At 37.0% G+C, this 22,701-nt stretch overlaps 1 protein-coding gene across 1 annotated transcript; it reads left to right on the top strand.

The window, feature by feature from the left end:
- The first annotated feature begins 18,414 nt into the window (after nt 1-18,414).
- On the top strand, nt 18,415-18,996 carry IFNE (interferon epsilon). The gene has a single exon (XM_043486764.1). The coding sequence runs from the start codon at nt 18,415-18,417 to the stop codon at nt 18,994-18,996; it is 582 nt and encodes a 193-aa protein (XP_043342699.1).
- Nucleotides 18,997-22,701: the final 3,705 nt, after the last annotated feature.

Below are 22,701 nucleotides of genomic sequence, written 5' to 3'. Positions count from 1 at the left end.
CACTCAGTCGTGTCCAACTCTTTACAATCCCATGGACTGTAGCCTGCCAGGCTCCTCTCTCCATGGAATTTCTCCAGGTCAGAATGTTGGAGTGGGTAGCCGTTCCCTTCTCCAGGGGATCTTCCCAACTCAAGGATCAAACCCAGGTCTGCCATGTTGCAGGCAGATTCTTTACCGTCTGAGCCATCAGGAAAGTCCTTAATTACTAATAATTTTAAAATTAATAAGTGCTAATATAAAATTTTAGGCTTTCAGAAAATTGAGTGCTTTTCTTGTTTAGAAGAGTGGTTGTGCCTATACTTAGTGAATTACAAAATGCTTTGTGCCTATTGCCTATCTTCATGCCCTTGGTCTCCTACCTTACTCCTCCCCCACCGTACATATCTGTGTGATTTTCTAATTATGGCTGAGTAGACATAAATTAGAGATGGAAAAGTTCAATTTTACTAAAATCTAAAACTAACCACTATAGTTTTTAGCCTCATACCCTTCTTTGGGGATAAAAAAAGCAATATTTTTCTTAAACTGTGTGGGATGGTAATGTGAAAATACAAAAAATGTGGCCATGAGCTATGATTCAAAATTATATGTTTTTTAAAAGTCCATGTGATGAATATAAAATAATGTGTTTCCTTGGTTTCTGAAATTCCTCCAAATAACCTCAAAGTTGTATTAGTACACTATGTTATATTCAACTCTCTATCCCAATAACAGCTGACTGGCAGTATTTCATAGTGTCCATTTTCCCCTTCTATGATATAAGATGCTTTCTTTTAAAATGCTGTTTTCTGCCTTGTACATAGTATTATGAGTCCTGAGAAGGAAATCTAAAGGAGAGGGGATATATATAAACATATAGCGGATTCACTTTGCTGTACAACAGAAACTAACACAGCATTGCAAAGCAACTATAGTCCAATAAAATATAATTTTAAAAATTGAAAAAATATATTGTGCATACTGATGCATACTAAAAAAAAATCATAAGGACGTCAGAACCTGGTGTAACTAAATCATTTTGAAAGTAACAGTACACCGCCAGGAGGGGAGTCAGTTCATTTCAGGGTGATCTTAGTCTTGTTCTGACTTTCAGGATGGGTGAGATGAGCAGGAAGAGGCTCCATTTATATTCCCAAGGCTAATGAGTGGTTTCATTTTATGACCTGGTTGTATTTGCTACCCAGTCACAGTGACAAAGAGGACATTTGTTTCTGAGTCTGAAGACTTTTTATAAAACCTTTATTTCTGCCCCAAAGTGGAGAACTGTCGCCACACAAGATGCTTATCAAAGACCCTGTCATTGTTCCAGTTTGCTCCACCCACGCCCCAGTTGCTACCTGTTGTTGGCTGTGTGTTACCATTTCTAAGGCATCTCCTCTTGAATTCCCAGAGGGGCCACTCTGGGGAAGCAGTCTCCCCATTTTACATCTGTAGAATGACCTTCCTCATCTTGCATTCACACGTGACTCAAGGCCGCACAGATTAGCTTTCCTGACTTACTAGGTTGCTTCCCTGGTGGCTGAGCTGGTAAACAGTCCACCTGCAATGCAATGAAGTTTGACAGTGATAGATGGATCAAACTGAGGTGCCCTCAGGAAGTTGATTATGAAGATAAATTGACCCAATGTTAATAAGAATTTAAACCTAGAAAATTGAAATTGAATTTAAGTAAATCTGTTCAGTGTTTCCGCCTCCATGTTCTAGGCATAGGTTTTCAGCCTTCATAAAGAACTTTGCAAATCTACTACACCTTTAGTGAGATTTTTAAGTTGCAGTATCTTGTCTTAGTTTTTAGTTTATTTATTTAGAGGAGCACATTGTTTATTTGAGACAACACTTCTTATCTTAGCCTACAAAGAGTATTTTTACCTAAAATTCAGGTGAACTTGTGTTCTTGGCATGGCAATCTATAGACCACTTACATACCCTACCAGCTCATTGATCTTTTGATAATACTCTCACCAATCTAAGAATTTCCCTGGAACCACTTTAGGTCATAACCTCTGCACTCATCATCCTTCCAGTCCTATACCAAAAGAAATGTGTGACTAGGTGGTCAGACTACGTTACTCGGCAAACTCATTGATCTCTGGGCCAGGTAGGCACCAGTCTTTATTATCTGCTTTTGGGTGGCTATATAAGGTAGCAGTATTGATTTTAGACAACTCTGTCTCTTAATAGTTGCTTAGAGCCTTGAAAAAGTGTAGGCTAGGTTAAGAAGTCAAAGGGCAAATGTTCTGACTCTTTAGTATTTTATAGTGTCCTGGTTTATTTTTCTCTTTGCTCCACCAAGGAGTGAAGCCGACCAAGGTCTTCTCGAGACTCTGAGATTAATGAACCCCAAATGTGACAAACCTCTGTGAGGTTACAGTGACTTCTCTGGTGTTTGTCTCTTTTAATCCTTCAAATGTTGCTTCAGGAAAGGAAGAATTGATAAGCCTAAATTGAGATATTTGACATCAGAGGCCAGTGATATGGAATCTTAGTTCAGTTTCGATCTGAGGAAGAATTCATAATATTAGGTAAATATGAACTGAAGGGGAAAAAGGACTTCAGAAGGGCAAGAAATAAGTAAATATTAAATTGCTAATACTAGGAAATTTATGTATATTACCTTATTAACCCTTGTAACTTCCACGTTATTATTAGTATGCCAGTTTTACAAAAATGGAGACTTACTAAGGTTAACTAACTCTCCACGTACTGTACCTCTAGTGTGCTAAATTTCAGAAGCAGTACTATTTCAGGGTGGGGCCTGATTCCATTATTTCTCTGTCAGACTCATTAACTCATTATTCTCCTAGGTATGGGTCATGTTTTCCTATTTCCTTATATGTGCAGTATTTTTAATTGAATGCCAGACATTGTGATTTTATATTTTAGTGTGCTGGATTTTGATGTATTTCTTGTAAGCGTCTTAGATTTTGCTCTGTCAGGCAGTCATAATGATTGCAGATGAGTTTGGTTTTTTCTAGTCTTATTCTTAAGCTCTCTTGACAGGTCTAGAGTAGTCTTTACCTTAGGACTAATTTAGTTCCACATATAAAAGTGGCTCTTTAAGGGATCTCTAATAGAATGCCTGATGTATTCTCCTATGTGGCTGGTGGAAACTTGAATGATTTCCAATCCTGAATATGCTCTTTAGCTTAAAAGTTCATGGTAATTATTTTCTTCTGAAGGTTGTACTTGTTGTGCTTTATAAGGTTTTACATAACATCAACACACATTAGTAACACCCAAAGGCTCAAGAATATACCTCTCAAATTCTAGACAGTTCCACCCTGGTGGCTACTGTGCCCTGCAAATTCTAGCTGTGTTGAGCACTGCAAACTCTGATCTCTCTTTCTTCAACTTAGATTGTTCAGGGAGGTTTCTCCTCCCTGCAGTCTAGTCTAGAAATTGCCTCCGAGCAAAAAGTGTCATTTGTTTCTCATCTCAAGGATCACAGTCTTCCACTACCTGTTATCCAGTGACCAAAAATCATTGTTGCTTGTGTTTTGTCTAGTTGTCTAGTTGTTTATGATGGGAGGGTAATTCTTGACCCTGTTATTTCCTCATAACAGGAAGTACAAGTCCATGGGGTTGGAAATATTTAATTCTTTAAATCAAAAGTATTTTTTCCTTTTCATTTTTAAGTGGAGATAATAAGACCTCTCTCTCAAGCATATTATAAAAATTAGAATTTTTCTTTTTAATTACATATACTTTTTAAATTTTTTCCCATTATATCTTATTATAAGATACTGAGTATAGAGTTCCCTGTGCTATACAGTATGTCCTTGTTATTTACCTGTTTTATGTAGAGTAGTGTGTATATGTTAATCCCAAAATCCTAAACAAAATGTAGAAATAATACTAGTGCATATTCTTAGTGATGTACTGCATTTGTATTTAATAAATCTTTGAATGTCCTTGTTTGCACAATGGGGATAATAATAATACTTCATAGAATAGTTGTGTGGATTAAATGAATTAATATTGGTAATTCGCCTAGAACAATGCCTCCCTCAAAGTAAGAGGTATAATTGTTAGTTAAGTAAATGATTTTGAACAATTGTGGGTGTGTTGCCTATTATTGGAAAGAAAATTATCTTAACATTAATCAGCAGTGAACCCACGTGGCAGTCAGAGAAAATACAAGCCATTTCTTTGCTTTTCCCATTGAGATACTTTTCAGTCCATAGAGACCATCTTGGATAGCTGTCCAGGGTCCCATTCTATTCATTGTCCCCCTTCATTTTCCCTCAGATTAAACCTCTCTTCCCTTCCCTGCCTAATTTCCTGGTTCACTTCTGGCCACAAGATGAAATGTCCTCAAGATTATGCCTCATACTTGCCTTTTAAAGCTTTTCTCTTTGAAGAGCTTTGGGTACCTTTTATTGTTTATCTTATAAAAGCTTAGGTCATTTAATTTGTCAGAACATACATAGGACAGATTTCTCTCTTGCTATCTGGACCACTTCTCATAACTTTGATGTGTTATAATTCTAAGAGAGACTCTTCACATTATTTTACCAAAAAATCCTGCTGAGGTTTGAAAGGGAGAGAAAGGAAGAAGGTTAAAGACTGACTACATAAAACTTTTTCATAAGTGTTTCCTAGACAGTGTATATTCAGTAAGCAGTGGCTATTATTTGGATATTGCCTTATGAATGAATACACAAGTAACAATGTTATCTAACCAGGTATTCAAACTAGAGAAAATCAGAAGTCAGTTGTGAAATAGGATCAGAGGGTTTTAGAACTGTCCCACTCCTGAACTTGATCACTTAGGTATATAGTCCGTACTCACCTATTATCAATTTCAGGGTCCAACACTTCTACTACTCTCTTACTAATATCTTGAAATTATTTCATTGTCATTCAGTGGAATATCACCTGGCAAAACCCCAATCCTGGGTGGACTGTGGACTTTCTCTGCTTCTGCTGAAAGCAAGGTAAATTGATGCCATTATTAACTTAGGTTCAGCAGTCTACCTAGTGTAATAGTCAACTAATGGGATGTGTGTATGTACACAGTGACATACACATTTGGAGGCTGGCAGATCCAAAATCTGTACGGTGGGCTGTACAAGGCAAGTTGCTGATTCAATTCAAGTCACTGTGGAATTCTTTCTTGCTTGGAGGAGATTGATTTTTTGTTTTATTTAGACCTCTGGCTGATCAGATGAGGCCCATCCACAATATGAAGGACAGTCAGTCTCACTCAGAGTCCATTGATTTAAGTGTTAAGTCTCACAGAAACATCAAGGATAATATTTGCCAAGTATCTAAATTCTGTTGCCCAGCAAAGTTAACACGTAAATGACCATCACACCAGGTCAATATTACTCTCGTACCTGATCAGCCGTCTCTTCCTCAACATTCTCTGCTGTCACAACCCTATATCTTATTCCTTCTCTTAAACCTAGACTACCTCTCCTTCTTTTATTGAATTAAAAACATTCAATTTTTAATTGAATCCCTACTATATTCCGAGCTAGAAATATAATGTGCCAGACCTTTTCAGTGAAAGCAAAACAAAGACTTGGCTACTGCCTTGTTAGGAGAGAAAGAAAGTAATAAAATAATCACAAATTTTACAGACCATGATGAGAACAATGAATGGGGCTATAAGAGCATGTATATGGTGTGTGCATGCTCAGTCATATCTGACTCTTTTCAACCACATGGACTGTAGCCTGCCAGTCTCTCCTGTCCATGGGATTCTCCAGGCAAGGATACTAGAGGGGATTGCCATTTCCTTCAGGGGATCTTCCCCACCAGGGATCGAATTCGTGTCTCTTGTGTCTCCTGCGTTGACCCCAGATTCTTTACCTCTAGCACCCTCTGGGAGGCATATAAGCCCTGAGAAGAGGGGTTGGAAAATAAGAGGAACTTTTGAAGGCAGAAGAAATAGCATGTGCCAAGGCAAATATTGATCCCAAAGATGGCCCATCAAGTGATCTAACCTCCTACTTCACCGAGGATCCAAATAGAAACCAGAATGAAACTCTGAACTTCCTCTTCCACACCTGCATACCTGTGTCAGTGCCTATTCGCTCCTCTTTCCTTCCTGCTAAAGACCAAGCCTGCCTTGATTTCCATTTCTTCTCTGTCTCTACTGACTTCTTCCAGCCAACCACTAGTCTTTCTCACTTTAAAAACAAGTCAAAAGTTAGAAATTAACAAACCTTTTCAAGATTTAACATCTACTCCTGCTTGCACTCTATTTTTCTCCTCCCTGGAGTGATCAAATGTTTGTTGGCATTGCTTACATTGTTTTTCCACTTCTTAAAAGCATTGAAATTTGGCTCCCACCCAGAATACCCTATTGAAAAATTCTGTTTATCAAAGTCACTAATGACTTCCAAGGCATTAACTCCAACATATGCTTTCAAGTACTTTATTTTGCTTATCCAGTCAGCAACATTGGACACTGTTAGACTGTCCTTCTTTCCTGAAAAATGGCTTTCCTTCTACCAATGTAGTAGTCATTCTTTAGTTCCCTTGTGGTGTCCTCTTTTACTCATTTCTTAAATACTGGTTCTCTTCAGGGGTTGATCTTAGGCTGCTTGCTCTGCTCACTCTATGTACAGAAGTTCTATAACCAAGAGGTCAATAGATGGGAACAAAAGATGCTCCCAACTGATCTTATTCTGATCTAAACTTCTATTTTATATTATACTATATAATTTGATTTTTCTTTATTGTTTCTCCCTCCTCAGCCATCCTAATCCAATTAAACCACATTCTGATGATCTTAATCTCTGCCTCACTGAATAATAGGTCTAAAGCAGTGATAGGAAGATAAGCAATCAATAAAAATGTGTTGAATAAATTAGTATTGTGAGGAACAGTACATGTTGTGTAAGTGCTTCTAGAACATGCAACCACTTGGTCCTTCTTTCTTTGGATTAATTGACGTTTACTGAAAAACCATCCATGGAAGATAGACAGCATCTTATTTGCAGCTGTGATTGATTAATAGGGGTCTGCTTGGAGAGCTGTGTTGAAAGCAATTACCTAGGGATCAGTGGAAAAGAGTGCTGTAATCTATTAATCATGTCTAATACAAATACCATATTAATAATATTAATTGAGCACAGACCATGTGCTGTACATTGAGACAAGCATATTAACTGGATTTTATCAATTAGATCTTACAAAAGCTCCATGGGATGCCATTATAACAGTTGTCTTTACATTAATGTAACTGAGACACAGAAATGCTAATAGCTTGCCCAAGACCAACCAGCAGACAAATTAGATAAAGTTGGGATTAAATCTAATATGCCATATTTTAGAGTTCATGGGCTAAAACATCATGCTATATTGATATATTCGTAGTGGGGAGTGTAGCCTTTTTTTACCCTGCATTTTTGCCATTCTTGGCCTAAATTAAACTGAAGAGGTGAAGAAAGAACAATAAAGGTGATGATAGTGTGTAAAAAGAAGGATACCCTCCCCTATGACGCCTCCAGTTACCACATTTCAAAAATGGGTTATTTAAGCTGGGGCTTCCCTGATAGCTCAGTTGGTAAAGAATCTGCCTGCAATGCAGGAGACCCCAATTTGATCCCTGGGTTGGGAAGATATGCTGGAGAAGGGATAGGCTACCCACTCCAGTATTCTTGGGTTTTCTTGTGGTTCAGCTGGTAAAGAATCCATTTGCAATGCGGGAGACCTGGGTTGGGAAGGTCCTCTGAAGAAGGGAAAGGCTACCCATTCCAGTATTCTGGCCTGGAGAATTCCATGGACTGTATAGCCCGTGGGATCACAAAGAGATGTACATAACTGAGCAACTGAACTGAAGTTGCCAAACTGATGCTCTAATACTCTCAAATACTTTAATGTGTATTTCTTACAAACAAAAATGTTTTCTCCCATATAACCACAATACCATCATCAAAACTGAGAAATCAGCATTGTTACATTAGTACCATGTAATACGCAGCCTTCATATTTAGATTTGTCCAGTTATACAATAATACTGTTAATTGCGAATGAAGACTGTTCAGAATCACGCTATATATTCAGTTGGGATATCCTTTCATCTCACTGAGCATTCAGCAACTCATCAATAACAGTTAAGGTTTTCCTACCCTGTGCTGATTCCCACAGTGGTTTCCTTCTGTGGGTCTCTGCTCTGGTGAACTCTTACTCCCTGTATTCTCCTGTCTTTCTCCATAATTTGAGGGACAGCAATTTGCCCTGTGTCTTCCCTTGTATGGATTCTAAAAGACTTATTGATTTACTGGTCTGTTCAGCTTTTTACTTACTATTGAGACAGTCACTACTTCCTTGCTCCTTGTAGGAATTGAAAACTGGAAGAATTGAAAACTGGAAGTCCCTTTAGTTTCTTTCATTCTGTAGCAGTTCTTTGGTCTTTTTGACGCATTTTGTTTTGTGCAGTGTTCCTCAGTTTGAGTTTAAGTAATGGTGCTTCATGATTAAAGTTATTTACACTTGGCAGTAAGAGCGCAAAGGGGATATTGTGTTGTTTGAGTTAAATCTTTTCTGGTCATCCATGATTTCAGTTTGTCCCATTTGGGGTTTACTTTGATCCTGTGAATGAGGTTGCAGCTGCCGGGCTTTTCCACTGTAAAGTTACTCTTTCACTTTTTAAAACTAGTAAGTATTTACGTAATTATGTGAGGTAATGGACACGTTCATTAGCTTGAGTATTGTAATCATTTCATGATGTACATGTGTATTAAAACTTCACATTGTATACCTTAAATCTATACAACTTTTACAAATAAAGAATAAAATTTTGTAGTACAGTACTTTGAAACTTTTTCCTTTGGAAACTTTGCTTTTCTCACCCAACTCAGCCTGTGACTTTTCTTTTTCTTTTTTTTCCATTTATTTTTATTAGTTGGAGGCTAATTACTTTACAATATTGTAGTGGTTTTTGCCATACATTGACATGAATCAGCCATGGATTTACATGTATTCCCCACCCCGATCCCCCCTCCTGCCTTCCTCCCCATCCCATCCTTCTGGGTCTTCCCAGTGCACCAGCCCTGAGCACTTGTCTCATGCATCCAGCCTGGGCTGGTGATCTGTTTCACCCTTGATAGTATACTTGTTTCAATGCTATTCTCTCAGAACATCCCACCCTCGCCTTCTCCCACAGAGTCCCAAAGTCTGTTCTGTACATCTGTGTCTCTTTTCCTGTTTTGCATATTGGGTTATCATTACCATCTTTTTAAATTCCACATATGCGCGTTAGTATACTGTATTGGTCTTTATCTTTCTGGCTTACTTCACTCTGTATAATGTGCTCCAGTTTCATCCATCTCATTAGAACTGATTCAAATGAATTCTTTTTAATGGCTGAGTAATATTCCATTGTGTATATGTACCACGGCTTCCTTAACCATTTGTCTGCTGATGGGCATCTCGGTTGCTTCCATAGCAGCTGCCCTCCCCACTCCCTGCAAGATGCTCAGTCTTCTCAGGCTCCAACATCTCATACCAGGTAACCTCTCCATTTGGAGACATGCCCCACCCTCTTTGAACTCTGCCATCCCACCATGGGATCTGGACCACCAGGGGTCCCTGCCCCCTTCCAGTGCAATGCTTCCTTTTTTCTACCCATTTTTTGGCTTCAGAATGAGTTTTTTTCAGGAAGAGAAAGGGAAGCAGAGATTACCTGCTATTTAAGGTCATTTTCAACTCCTGCATTTTATGATAGATAAAGTAATATGGTTAATTTAATTTGCAAGTTTATGCTCAGAAAACAGGGGTAGAGCAGGGGTCCCCAGCCTGTGGGCCAAGGACCAATACCTACTGTCAGATGAGCAGTGGCATTAGATTAGAAATAAAGTGCACAATTTTCCATTCTTGTGGTGAGCATGGTCTTACTAAAACCACTTAAGAATCCATTAACTATTACATTCAAATAGTATAAAATATCTGAAAAATCTATTTGATCCTCACAGTATTAAGCATAATAATGACTGAGTAGCTTGTGAATCCCATAACTACATGTGAAAATGAGGGTGGGGGAGCAATTCTTTTTGCTTTATCACAGGATTCTCTTCATATGTGTTCATATTCTGATATTACATATGTTAATAACTTCCTTCCTTATTGCTTCATAATAAACTATTTCCAAAAATTAAAAAATAGAGCACAATAAATGTAATGCACTTGAATCATCCTGAAAGTATCCCCTCTACACCTGGTCTGTGGAAAAATTGTCTTCCAGGAAGTCAATCCCTGATTCCAATAAGTTTGGGGACTGCTGAGAAATCACTGGGACAAATGACCTTTCCTGAAATCATCACTGAAACCAGAGCAAAGTGAGTCACTGAGTAATTTGTATCAGGGCTACATGTATCATGTTGAGTCTGGTCAGAAGCACAAGAACCAAGAGTAGGCAGAGAAGTCAGGATGTGTTTACCCATAGTCCCCAGAAAGGAGAGGGGTGATGGCAGTGAATATGCAGAAAGCAATAAATGTCCAGTAGAGTAATCAAGGCAAAACAGGGAGAAATATTTAACACTAACCAGTAAGCATCTCAATATAAGTTAGAGTGATTATAATCTTATGCATTATGGGAACAATTCATTTGGTCAAAGCAATAATATGTTGTTGACCACAGTTATTGGACTACTAGATGCTGCAAACTTTATTTCTCTTGAAAACAGTACAAGTTGATATTAGGCTATAACTAATTGATCTTACACTGCCATTCTTTGGTTTAAATACCTTCCTTACTAATGAACTGTTTTCATGTATTTTTAACTCGGAGAGGCACTCAGGATTCTAATTACAGCATAATTTTTTTAATTTTTTAGGCTCATTTGTATTGGAGGGTAGCAGCTTTACAGTGCTGTGTTAGTTTCTGCTGTACGGCAGAGTGAGTCAGCTGTACATGGACGTGTGTCCCCTCCCTTCTGGACTTCCTTCCCCGTCAGGTCACCAGTGCATTAAGTGGCGTTCCCTGTGCTCTATAATACGTTCTGGTTAACGATCTGTTTTATACATAGTTTCAGCAGTTCACATGCGTCAATCCAGTCTCCCAATCACCCCCCCTCACTTTTCGCCTTGGTATCCATACCTTTGTTCTCTGTGTCTGTGTCTCTATTTCTGCTTTACAAATAATATAATCTATATTATTTTTCTAGATCCCACATATATTCATTACTATACTATATTTTATTTTCTCTTTCTGACTTCACTCTGTATGACATTCTCTATGTCCATCCACATCTCTACGAATGACCCAATTTCATTCCTTTATATGGCTGAGTAATATTCCATTGTATATATTTAGCACATCTTCTTTATCCATTACACTGTGGATGAACATGTAGGTTGTTTCCGTGTCTTGGCTGTTGTAAATAATGCTGCAGTGAACATTGGGGTGCATATATTTTTTTGAATTATGGTTTTCTCTGGGCGTATGGCCAGTTGTGGAATTTATGAGTTATCTGGTAGTTCTATTTTACTTTAAGGTATGTGCATACTGTTTTCCATAGTAACTGTATCAATTTACACTCCAGCAACAGTGCATGAGGGTTCCCTTTTCTCCACACCTTCTCCAGCATGTATTGTTGGCAGGTTTTTTGATGATGGCCATTCTGACCGATGTGAGGTGATACCTTATTGTATTTTTATTTATATTTCTCTAATAATTAGTGATGTTGAACATCTTTTCATGTGTTTATTGGCCACCTGTATGTTTTTTTTTTCATCTGTATGTTTTCTTTGGAGAAATGTCACATTAGATCTTCAATTTATGGAAAAAGTGAATAAACAGAAACATACATTCAGATGATAAACTAAGAAGTCACTGACAAAGCCTATTTTTGTCACAACTACTCAAGTCTCCAGTTAGATCATGAAAGTATTATATGTGATACATAATTGAATGGCACAGTTGTGCTCCCATAAAACTTGATTTATGAAAACAAGTAGCAAACTGGATTTGACCCATGGGTTGTAGTTTGCTAACTTCTAGTTTAGATCATTAATGTTGAGAGAACTTCAACTTCCCGGCATGATAGATGACTCAATGCACCCTTCCCACTTTAAACAACTGAAAAACAAAGCATATGATACAATAGCTTTCAAATATTGAGCAACAGGAAACATAGAATAATGATCCTTGAGAAAAAGGAAATAAATATAGTTAGCCCTGTTACTGCTCCTGCTTACTATGTAGAAAATTTCTAGGCTGCAGCATGAGGAGGAGAAGGAAAAAACCCAAACATATCAGTGATCTCATTGAGTTGATTGTCAGAGCTTGAAATTCAGAGAGGAAGAAAATGTAGATGAACTTTTAAGTTATAGCCATTGAACTATCAAAAGAGAAAAAGACTAAAAATAAATGAACAAAACATCATTGGCCCATATGATGCTACTGAATGGTCTGACATATCTACAACAGAGTCCTAAAAAAGGATGAAAAATGTTGGAAAAAATAAGGTCTAAAACTTTTCTGATTTTGATGAAAATTATAGAAGCACAGATTCAAGAAACTCCCAAGTAGAGGACACAAGAGGAAAATTACCTCAAGGCACATCATAATTGAATTGCTGAAAATGATGACAGAGAGAAAATATTAAAAGCTGCCAGAGAACAAGGAGAAACATTATGTACAGGGGAATAAAATTAAGAATGATAGCAGTCTTCTCTTCAGAAATTATATGAACCAAAGACAGTGGGACAATACCTTAAATACAGTTCTGAAAGGAAAAAAACTTGTCATCTTAAAATTCTATACCTAGTAAAAAGTGTTTCAAAAATGAAAAAAATGTTTCAAACAAACAAAAGCCAAGAGAATTTATTGCTAGTCAAACTGAAATACAAGAAATATTAAAGGAAGATAAAAATATTAAAGGAAGATATACAAGCATAATATTAAATATTATTCAAGAAGAAAGAAAATAATACCACATAGAAATTTAGATCTTTAAGAAGGAATGAAGGACAAAAAACAAGGTCATCATACACAGAACAGGGAATGTTCCAGTATCCTATGATAAACCATAATGAAAAAGAATAAAAAAGATTGTATGCATGTGTACAACTTAATCACTTTGCTATACAGCAGAAGTTAACACCGCATTCTAAATCAACTATACTTCAATCAAAATTTTTTTAAAAAAGGAATGAAGACCACTAGGAATGGTATTTGTGTAGGTAAATATGTGATTATGGTGTATGGTTGGTTAGATAGTGAATATGTGAGTACATATAGAAAACAGATTTCCAAAATCTCTCTACTATGTAACTGACTAATTTAAAGGAACAATATCAATGCCTTTGAGGCTTAAAACATGAAGATGTCTGACAACAATAGTACAAAGGGTAAAAGGGAGGAGATAGACATACATTGTAACATCCTTACAGTATACTCTAAATGGAATTTAATATTATTTGAAAGTAAAATGTAATATGCTATATAAAAACATAGACTGTAAACTCTGGAGGAGCTATTGTAAAAATAAAATAAAATGGCTAATAAACCAATGGTAGAGATAAAGTGCAATCACTTTTTAAAAATCAATCTAAAGGAAAAAGAACATATAGGCAATTAGAAATTAAATAGCAAAATGGTAGATATAAACCCAGACACATTGATAATCACAGTAAATGAAAATGGCCCAGACACTACAATAAAAAAGTAAGATTGTTAGACTGGATAAAGAGTAAGGTCCAACTATATACCATATATAAGAAACTCATTTTAAATGTGAAAAAAATGTGTATAGGATAAAAGTAAAAGGATACAACAAGATATAACATGAAAACACTAATTTAAAAAAAAGCACAAGTGTATAATATTATACAAAGTTGACTTAAGAATAAGGAATATTACTAGGAAAAAGAGGGACATTTTAAAATAAAAGTCAGCTCATCAAATGGACATGATAATTCTAAATGTGACGTACCTAACAGCAGAGTTTAAAGATATATGAAGCAAAAACTGATAGAAATAATAACAGTAGGTAGACAAGTCTCCTTTTGATTGAGATTTCAAGGTGTCACTTAATAGTTGATAGAACAAATGGTAGAGCGAGCATAGAAAATTTCAACAATACCGTCAACCAAGTTGACCTAATTACCATTTATAGAACAGTTCAGCAAACAAAAGCAGAATATAATTCCTTTGAGTTCTCATGGGATAATTGCCAAGATAGAACACATTCTGAGCTATGAAATACGTCTCAATAAATTTAAATTTCTTTAACCACAAGAAATTCAAATTAGAAATCAGTATGATATCTGGAAAGTTCTCTAGCATTTGGAAATTAAACAACACAGTTTTACATTATTATAGTCAATTGGATGAAAATAATGTGAAAGTCTCGAGTGCAGATTAGCAATTATTCTCAGCTACCCTTACAGTTTTCCTGAAGCTCTGCATTAAAGATTTATAGATTTATCTTGACATCAGGTCAAAAATTTATTGTCTTGATGAAGTAACTGGAATGTTATTAAAACAGGTATTATTCTTTTTGTATATTATAAATTACCATAGGTCTTTGTTGAGCAAGAGAAAGACCAAGACACAGATGGAGAAAGAAGGGGGAGAGGGGAGAGAAAGAAGATGAAGAGAAAGAGGAGAAGAAGTGGGAGAAGAAGAAATTTTTTAAAAACACTAGTGGAGTTATTGCCACAATAAAAAATATTCAGATATAGTGAGATCAGACCCTTTCAGAAGCCCAGAGCAACTCAGCTCAAAAGAGCCACAAGAAGATAGAAATGTTTCATTTTTAATTCTTCTGTTCTATCTATAAAAATATTTTACCATAACTATGAATCCCTAGGAAGAATGTGGCTGATTTAGTATTTGTTTAGTGGAAGTCAACAAATATGTATTAGTTGTTTATCATAATTTAGGCACCATGTTGTTGTTACTGTTCAGTCGCTAAGCTGTGTCTGACTCTCTTGCGACCTGGTGAACTGTAGCCTGCCAGTCTCCTCTGTCCATGGAATTTCCCAGGCAAGAATAGTGGAGTGGGTTGCCATTTCCTTCTCCAGGGGCTCTTCCCAACCCAGGAATCAAACCCACGAATCCTGCATTGGCAGGTGGATTCTTTACCACTAAGCCACCAGGGAAACCCTTAGGCACCATACTATATTTTTTATAATATTTTATCTGCCTAATCCTCAAAACTTTTATAAATTAGAGATGAAAAAGTTGAGGCAGATAGAGATTAAGTAATTTGCACAAAGTCACAAAACCAGCAAATGGTAGAGAGAATATTCCATTCCAGGTCTTTGTGACTTCAAAATCCAAATTCCATAATTCACCTGATAATACGTGACAGATTTCTTCTTTTTCTCTATCATTTCCTTAAGCAGTTGGCTTCTGTAGCAGCCAGTGGGAAGGAACAGAGCCCTTTGGCCACTGAATCACTTTATAAAGTTACTAGTTGCCCTGGATGTGAAAACATGAATGAAGTATTCAGACATTTGTCACCCTGATGACACCACCAAGCAGAGAAGCACAATGTACAGATGTCAAATAACTAAGAACTGTAATGGAATTGCTAGGTAATTTTTGATCTGTGAAGAGTTTAAAAACTTTTCAAAGAGAACATGCTTTACAGAACAATATTCGGTGCAAACTATATGTGGCTTGGATGTTAAGTTTATAGTCATGGGCACAAAGTTTAACATGACATAACTACCTTTGAATGGTTTCTACTCTGTCCAGTTCGGTGTGAAGTTTTCTTTTCTTCCCAACTCCCACTCCTTGACATCAGCTTAAAGCCTGTTTACCTTGTTAGCTCAGATAAGAGATTTCTGTAATTTGACTCTCATGGACCTGGATCTAAAAGTTCAAATTCCACAGCACCCAAAATGTTTGAAACTTTTTGATTGATGTAGTTGAACTTTTGAACAGGAAAAGATTCCTCCATGGAGCATGTTGACTCAGTTTATTAAGATCAGACTGACTAAACGATACCAACATATAATTGAGCTGGTGGATAACGAGGCCACGCATGTTTATATTCTCTTCCCAGCACTTGTGATTTCACTCAATGACCTGCAAAAAAAAAAAAAAAGTCAAATATGAGATGTAACATCTTGTATTACTTTGTGGTAGAGCACATTGTCAGTCCAAGACAACATGGGTTTGTTAAGCTCCTACTATAGTTGTACAGACAGTAAAAATAGGAGTGTTTATTATACATTTGTAAGAGGTCTTAATGTTAGAAGGCTGTAAGACAATTAAATAAATAACCATTTATAAGACAGACCAAGAAAAGTGTCTTAAAAGGTGCAAAGTTCTGTGAGGATCCAGAGAAGAGATTATAGCTCACTGGGAGCAGTCTAGGCCCGAAAGGAGAAGTAGTCCTTAGTTCTTGGACAGCAGGTACTGGGAATGAAGGAGGCAACAAGTGATGTTTTAGAGAAAGAAAATATTACTAAACACACACACAAGTCTGGACAATCCTATGGACAGAGGAGCCTGGTAGGCTACAATCCATAGAGTCACAAAGAGTCAGACACGGCTGCAGCAACTGACCATGCACACATATGCCACATTTGGAGCAACAGTGAGAGATGAGATTGGAACGGTTGATTGGAGGTTTATTCTGAAGAATTTAGAATGTGGAACTGGAGACTTCCTGGTGGTACAGTGGATAAGAATCCTCCTGTCTGCCAGTGCAGGGGACACAGGTTCGATTCCTGATCTGGGGAAATCCCACATGCCGTGGAGCAGCTAGACCCATGCATCGCAACTGCTGAGCTCACGTGCTGACTGCTGGGCCAGGTGCTGTAGCTTCTAAAGCCTGTGCCCCTTGAGCCCGGGCCCTGTAACAAGGGTGGCCACCACAGTGAGAACCCCGCGCACCACAACGAAGAGTAGCCCCAACTCACCTCACCTGGAGAAAGCCTGCGTGCAGCAACAAAGGCCAGCACAATCAAAACATTAATTAATTTAAAAGGTAATTGTTAAAAAAAGAATATGGAACTGGGAATTTGTAATTCAAGAAGCATTTCTGATATAAACTAGTCACATTGATTTTCCTTAGTGATTGACACCCTAGGGAATATAGACTAACCAACTGCCCTCAAACTCTTTCCACATATGATGTGATTATTTATAATTTTTACATAGCATTTCATTATGTGGATTTCCCAACATTTATTTAACCATTCCACTATTGTTGGACCTATGCAGTGTCTCTCATGTTCTACAGTTGCAATAATTTTATAACAATCTTCCTTTGCTAATATTTTCCTTTTTATATTACTTCCATAGGCTAGAATCTTAGATATTGAACTGCTTGGCTCAGACACAAAGCAATTTAAGATTGCTGATACATATCTTAAGGTTAATCTGCTCAAGCATTTGTGCAAAGATACAGTTCTACTTGAGGTTTTAAATTTAGTAGTGTAAAAAGGAGACAACAGACCAAAAATGGAATTACTTATGCTAAACCCCATGCCAGTAAACCAAGACTTAATATTTAACTTAATTGCAATTTCAACACCCCAGGAATGTAACCTTTAACCAGTCAACCTAGAATTACCTGGTTAGCAGTAGTGAAGTAATCTGTGTATAGGCACCTCCATCCCCCTTAGGAAGGCAACTTTGCCTGAAACAGTACGTTTTTTGTTAATAATTTTCTTTTTTCTGCCCCCTTTCTACGTTTAAAAACCTTTCCTTTTCTGTAGCTCGGTGGAACCAATTTGACCTTTAAATTTACTCAGTTAAATTTTTTTTTGTTTAATTTTTGCCTGACTGTGTTATGGCTTCCCAGGTGGTGTTAGTGGTAAAGAACCCACCAGTCAATTCAGCAGATGTAAGAGATCTGGGTTCAATCCCTGGGTCAGGAAAGTCCCCTGAAGGAGGGCATGGCAACCCACTCCAGTATTCTTGCCTAGAGATTTCCATGGACAAGAGGAACTTGGCGGGTCCCAGTCCATAGGGTCGCAAAGAGTTGGACATGACTGAAGTGACTTAGCACACCCGCACACATGCCATATAGGTGCTGCTAAGCCTCTGATAAACATAACTCCATGAAAGACTATTCCTTTAAGAAGAAAAACTTACTCTCAGTAAAAGAACTTTAATAAGCTTGACTAAATATTTAGAAAGCATATTGTGTTGAGTGAAACTTTGTGTATAATAAATAATGAGAGTAATAGAAGATCATTTTGGATGACTGGTCTGTTATTGTCTCAAGGAACACATGCAAAGAAAACAAATTCTTTCGATTACTTCCTCAAATAAACCAACACAATGGGGAAAGTGGAAGAAATGTCCCGTAAACCTTGTGAAAACAGAACCAGAAAGCTTAACATGTCAACTTGGAGAAATAACAACATTAGAAAACAAAACTACAAAAGAACACTTTCCAGAATAATCTAAGATGCACAAAAATAAATAATCACTAGAGTCGGAGCTTTATCCAGTCTGCAAAGAGATAAGTGGAATACTTGACCTTCACCATGATTAACAAGGCTTTCTTTGAAATTGTGTTGGTTCTGTTGGCTTCTTCCACTGTTTGCTCCCAAGAGCTGAAACTGGTTCTTTGCCAGCAAAGGAGAGTGAACCAAGAGAGTTTAAAACTTTTGAATAAACTGCAGACCTCGTCAATTCAGCGGTGTCTACCACACAGGAAAAACTTCCTGCTTCCCCAGAAGTCTGTGAATCCTCACCAGTATCAGAAAGAACAAGTACTGGCCATTCTTCATGAGATGCTTCAACAGATCTTCAACCTCTTCAGGGCAGTTGTATCTCTGGATGGTTGGGAGGAAAGTCACACAGAAAAGTTCCTTGTTGAACTTCATCAACAGCTGGAATACCTAGAAGCACTCATGAAACTGCAAGTAAAGCAGAAAAGTGACACCTTGGGCAGTGAGAACTTTAGATTACAGGTTAAAATGTATTTCCAAAGGATCCGTGATTACCTGGAAAGCCAGGACTATAGCAGCTGTGCCTGGACCATTGTCCAAGTAGAAATCAACCGGTGTCTCTTCTTGGTGTTCCGACTCACAAGAAAGCTGAGTGAACAGGGCATGGAAGCTTGAACCATGTGAAGGAAGAGCCAACTGCAGGCTTTAAAAGCATAGCACGGAGGGGTAGTCGGATTTCTCCAGGCACTACTATATCTTTTTGTTTTAAAGTAGTACTATTCTTTGGGTGTGGGTGTGTGTGTGTGTGGGTGTGTGTGTGTGTGTATGTGTATAGTGATCTTTGCTTTAAAGATGCACATTGACTACAGTTGTTTTTATTTTGTGATGTCACTTTGTATTTTCTGTCCATCTGAAATTTTTATGAGTTGAAGTGATTCATTAATATTTCATAATTATTCTTCAAATTGGTATATTTTCATAAAAACTGGCCAAGTAGATATAATGAACTTTACTGCAATACTTTGCTTATCATTGAATATTCATCCCAGTGATTTCTTTTTTAAAAAATTAATTTGTATTGTGTATAATTGCTTTAAAATGCTGTGTTAGCTTCTGCTATACAGCAAAGTGAATCAACCATGTGTATACATATATTCCCTCTTTTTTGGATTTCCTTCCCATTTAGGTCACCACAGAGCATTGAGTAGAGTTCCCTATGCTATACAGTAGGTTCTTATTAGTTATCTATTTTATACATGAAAGCGAAAGTGTTAGTTGCTCAGTCATGTCTGACTCTTTGCAGCCCCATGGACTGTAGCCCACCAGGCTCCTTTGTCCGTGGAATTCTCTAGGCAAGAATATTGGAGTGGGTAGCCATTCCCTTCTCCAGGGGATCTTCCTGACCCAGGGATTGAACCCAGGTCTCCTGCATTGTAGGCACATTCTTTACCATCTGATCCACCTCCCTTTCCCTGTTGATATCCATATATTTATTCTCTATCTCTGTGTCTCTATTTCTGTTGTGCAAATAAGTTCATCTGTATCTTTTTCTAGATCCACATATAGGAGACATTATATAATATTTGTCTTGTCTTTCTGACTTACTCCACTCTGTATGACAGTCTCTAGGTCCATCTGTGTCTCCGCAGGTGGCATAATTTCATTCCTTTTTCTGGCTGAGTAATATTATACAATTATATATATGTAATGGAATATTATCCTCTTTATCCATTCCTCTGCTGATGGACAGTTAAGTTGCTTCTGTGTCCTGCTATTGTAAATAGTGCTACAGTGAACATTGGGGTGCATGTATCTTTTTGAATTATAGTTTTCTCCAGTTATATGCCCGCGAGTGGGATTGCTGAGCCATATGGTAATTCTATTTTTAATTTTTGAAGGCACTTCCATACTGTTCTCCATAGTCTCTGTGTCTGCTTACACCCCACCAATAGTGTAAAAAAGGTTTCTCTTTTCTCCACACTTTGTCTAGGATTCATTATTTGTAGGTTTTTTTGATGATGGCTAGTCTGACTGGTATGAGGTGGTACCACACTATAGTTTTGATTTCTTTACTTAGTTAATGTTGAGCATCTTTTCATGTGTTTGTTAGCCATCTGTATGTCTCCACCCATGTTTTGATTGGGTTGTGTTTGTTTTGTTTTGTTTTTTTGGATACTGAGCTGCATGTGCTGTTTGTATACTTTCGAGATTAATACCTTGTCATTTGCTTCATTTGTAAATATTTTCTCCAATTCTGAGTGCTGAACAGTGATTTATTTGCCAGAAATTGATAGCAACAATGGGGAATATTAGGAATAATTTATATTGCAAGTTCTGAAAATAATATCACACACTGAATATTTGTTACAGGCAACACAATAGAAGTAAGGCCAAAGGAGTGAATAAGCAGTTTGCAAAGGAAATAATAAATGCATAAAAGAGGTTCAACCTCTCACGTAACAATAAAAAATAGAGATTAAAAGTGAATGATATTCCATTTATAACCTATCAGATAGATGAGACTGTAGAGTTCAATTTTTCAAACACTATCATGGAGACTTTGGAGGAGGGATGCTCTTATAATTTGCCAGAGCACCAGAAGTTGGCACAGTCACTGTGGAGGCAAATTGGTGGACTCTGTTAAAATCACAGGTGCATGTATACCTTTATTCATAAGTGCAGGTCTGCAATGTGTCCTGTAAAAACACTCGCATCCATGTGAAGTGACTTACATACCGTGTTATTCATTGCAACATTATATATAATATCAAAAGACAGGAAAACACCCAAATCCTTCCAGTTAGAGACAGTTAAGGCATGTTCACACAAAGGAAAACTGTTCAGCTGGAGGAAAGAATGAGGTGCTGTTACCATACTGGGGAAAAAAAAAAAAAACATAAAAATAGGCAAGAGGCAGACAGAAAAAAAAAAAATAGGCAAGATGCAGACTGTATATAAAATGCTACATTTGAGATTAAAATGTAATACAATTTTTTTATATTTTACCTTATGTATGAATAAATCAAAATATACAAGCAATAAATTACAGTGATGATAACCTGTATTTTGTGGAGTGGGGCAGGGAGAGAAACTAAGGGAGGAGGACAGGGTAGAAGAGACTTTACCACGTATTTTTTTTTTTTTTAACCACGTATTTTTATATTTTGATTTTTAGTCATTTAAAAGGTACAAATTAATAAAATATATCCAGTGAATACAGTAATGTTGCAGGATATAAAATTAACACACAGAAATCCCTTGCATTCCTATATGCTAACAATGAGAAAACAGAAAGAGAAATGAAGGAAACAATACCATTCACCATTGCAACAAAAAGAATAAAATACTTAGGAGTATATCTACCTAAAGAAACGAAAGACCTATATATAGAAAACTATAAAACACTGATGAAAGAAATCAAAGAGGACACAAATAGATGGAGAAATACACTGTGTTCATGGATCGGAAGACTAAATATTCTGAAAATGGCTATAGTACCCAAAGCAATCTATAGATTCAATGCAATCCCTATCAAGCTACCAATGGTATTTTTCACAGAACTAGAACAAATAATTTCACAATTTGTATGGAAATACAAAAAACCTCAAATAGCCAAAGCAATCTTGAGAAAGAAGAATGGAACTGGAGGAATCAACCTGCCTGACTTCAGGCTCTACTACAAAGCCACAGTCATCAAGACAGTATGGTACTGGCACAAAGACAGAAATATAGATCAATGGAACAGAATAGAAAGCCCAGAGATAAATCCACATACCAATGGACACCTTATCTTTGACAAAGGAGGCAAGGATATACAATGGAAAAAAGACAACCTCTTTAACAAGTGGTGCTAGGAAAACTGGTCAACCACTTGTGAAAGAATGAAACTAGAACACCTTCTAACAGCATACACAAAAATAAACTCAAAATGGATTAAAGATCTAAATGTAACACCAGAAACTATAAAACTCCTAGAGGAGAACATAGGCAAAACACTCTCCGACATAAATCACAGCAGGATCCTCTATGACCCACCTCCCAGAATATTGGAAATAAAAGCAAAAATACACAAATGGGACCTAATGAAACTTAAAAGCTTTTGCACAACAAAGGAAACTGTAAGCAAGGTGAAAAGACAGCCCTCAGATTGGGAGAAATAATAGCAAATGAAGAAACAGACAAAGGATTAATCTCAAAAATATACAAGCAACTCCTGCAGCTCAATTCCAGAAAAATAAATGACCCAATCAAAAAATGGGCCAAAGAACTAAACAGACATTTCTCCAAAGAAGACATACAGATGGCTAACAAACACATGAAAAGATGCTCAACATCACTCATTATCAGAGAAATGCAAATCAAAACCACAATGAGGTACCA

The sequence above is a fragment of the Cervus canadensis genome, chromosome 14 (genome assembly GCF_019320065.1).
Source record: "Cervus canadensis isolate Bull #8, Minnesota chromosome 14, ASM1932006v1, whole genome shotgun sequence".
Taxonomy (NCBI): domain Eukaryota; kingdom Metazoa; phylum Chordata; class Mammalia; order Artiodactyla; family Cervidae; genus Cervus; species Cervus canadensis.
The sequence above is the reverse complement of the archived record's forward strand: the minus strand, read 5'-3'. Positions and strand labels throughout refer to the sequence as shown.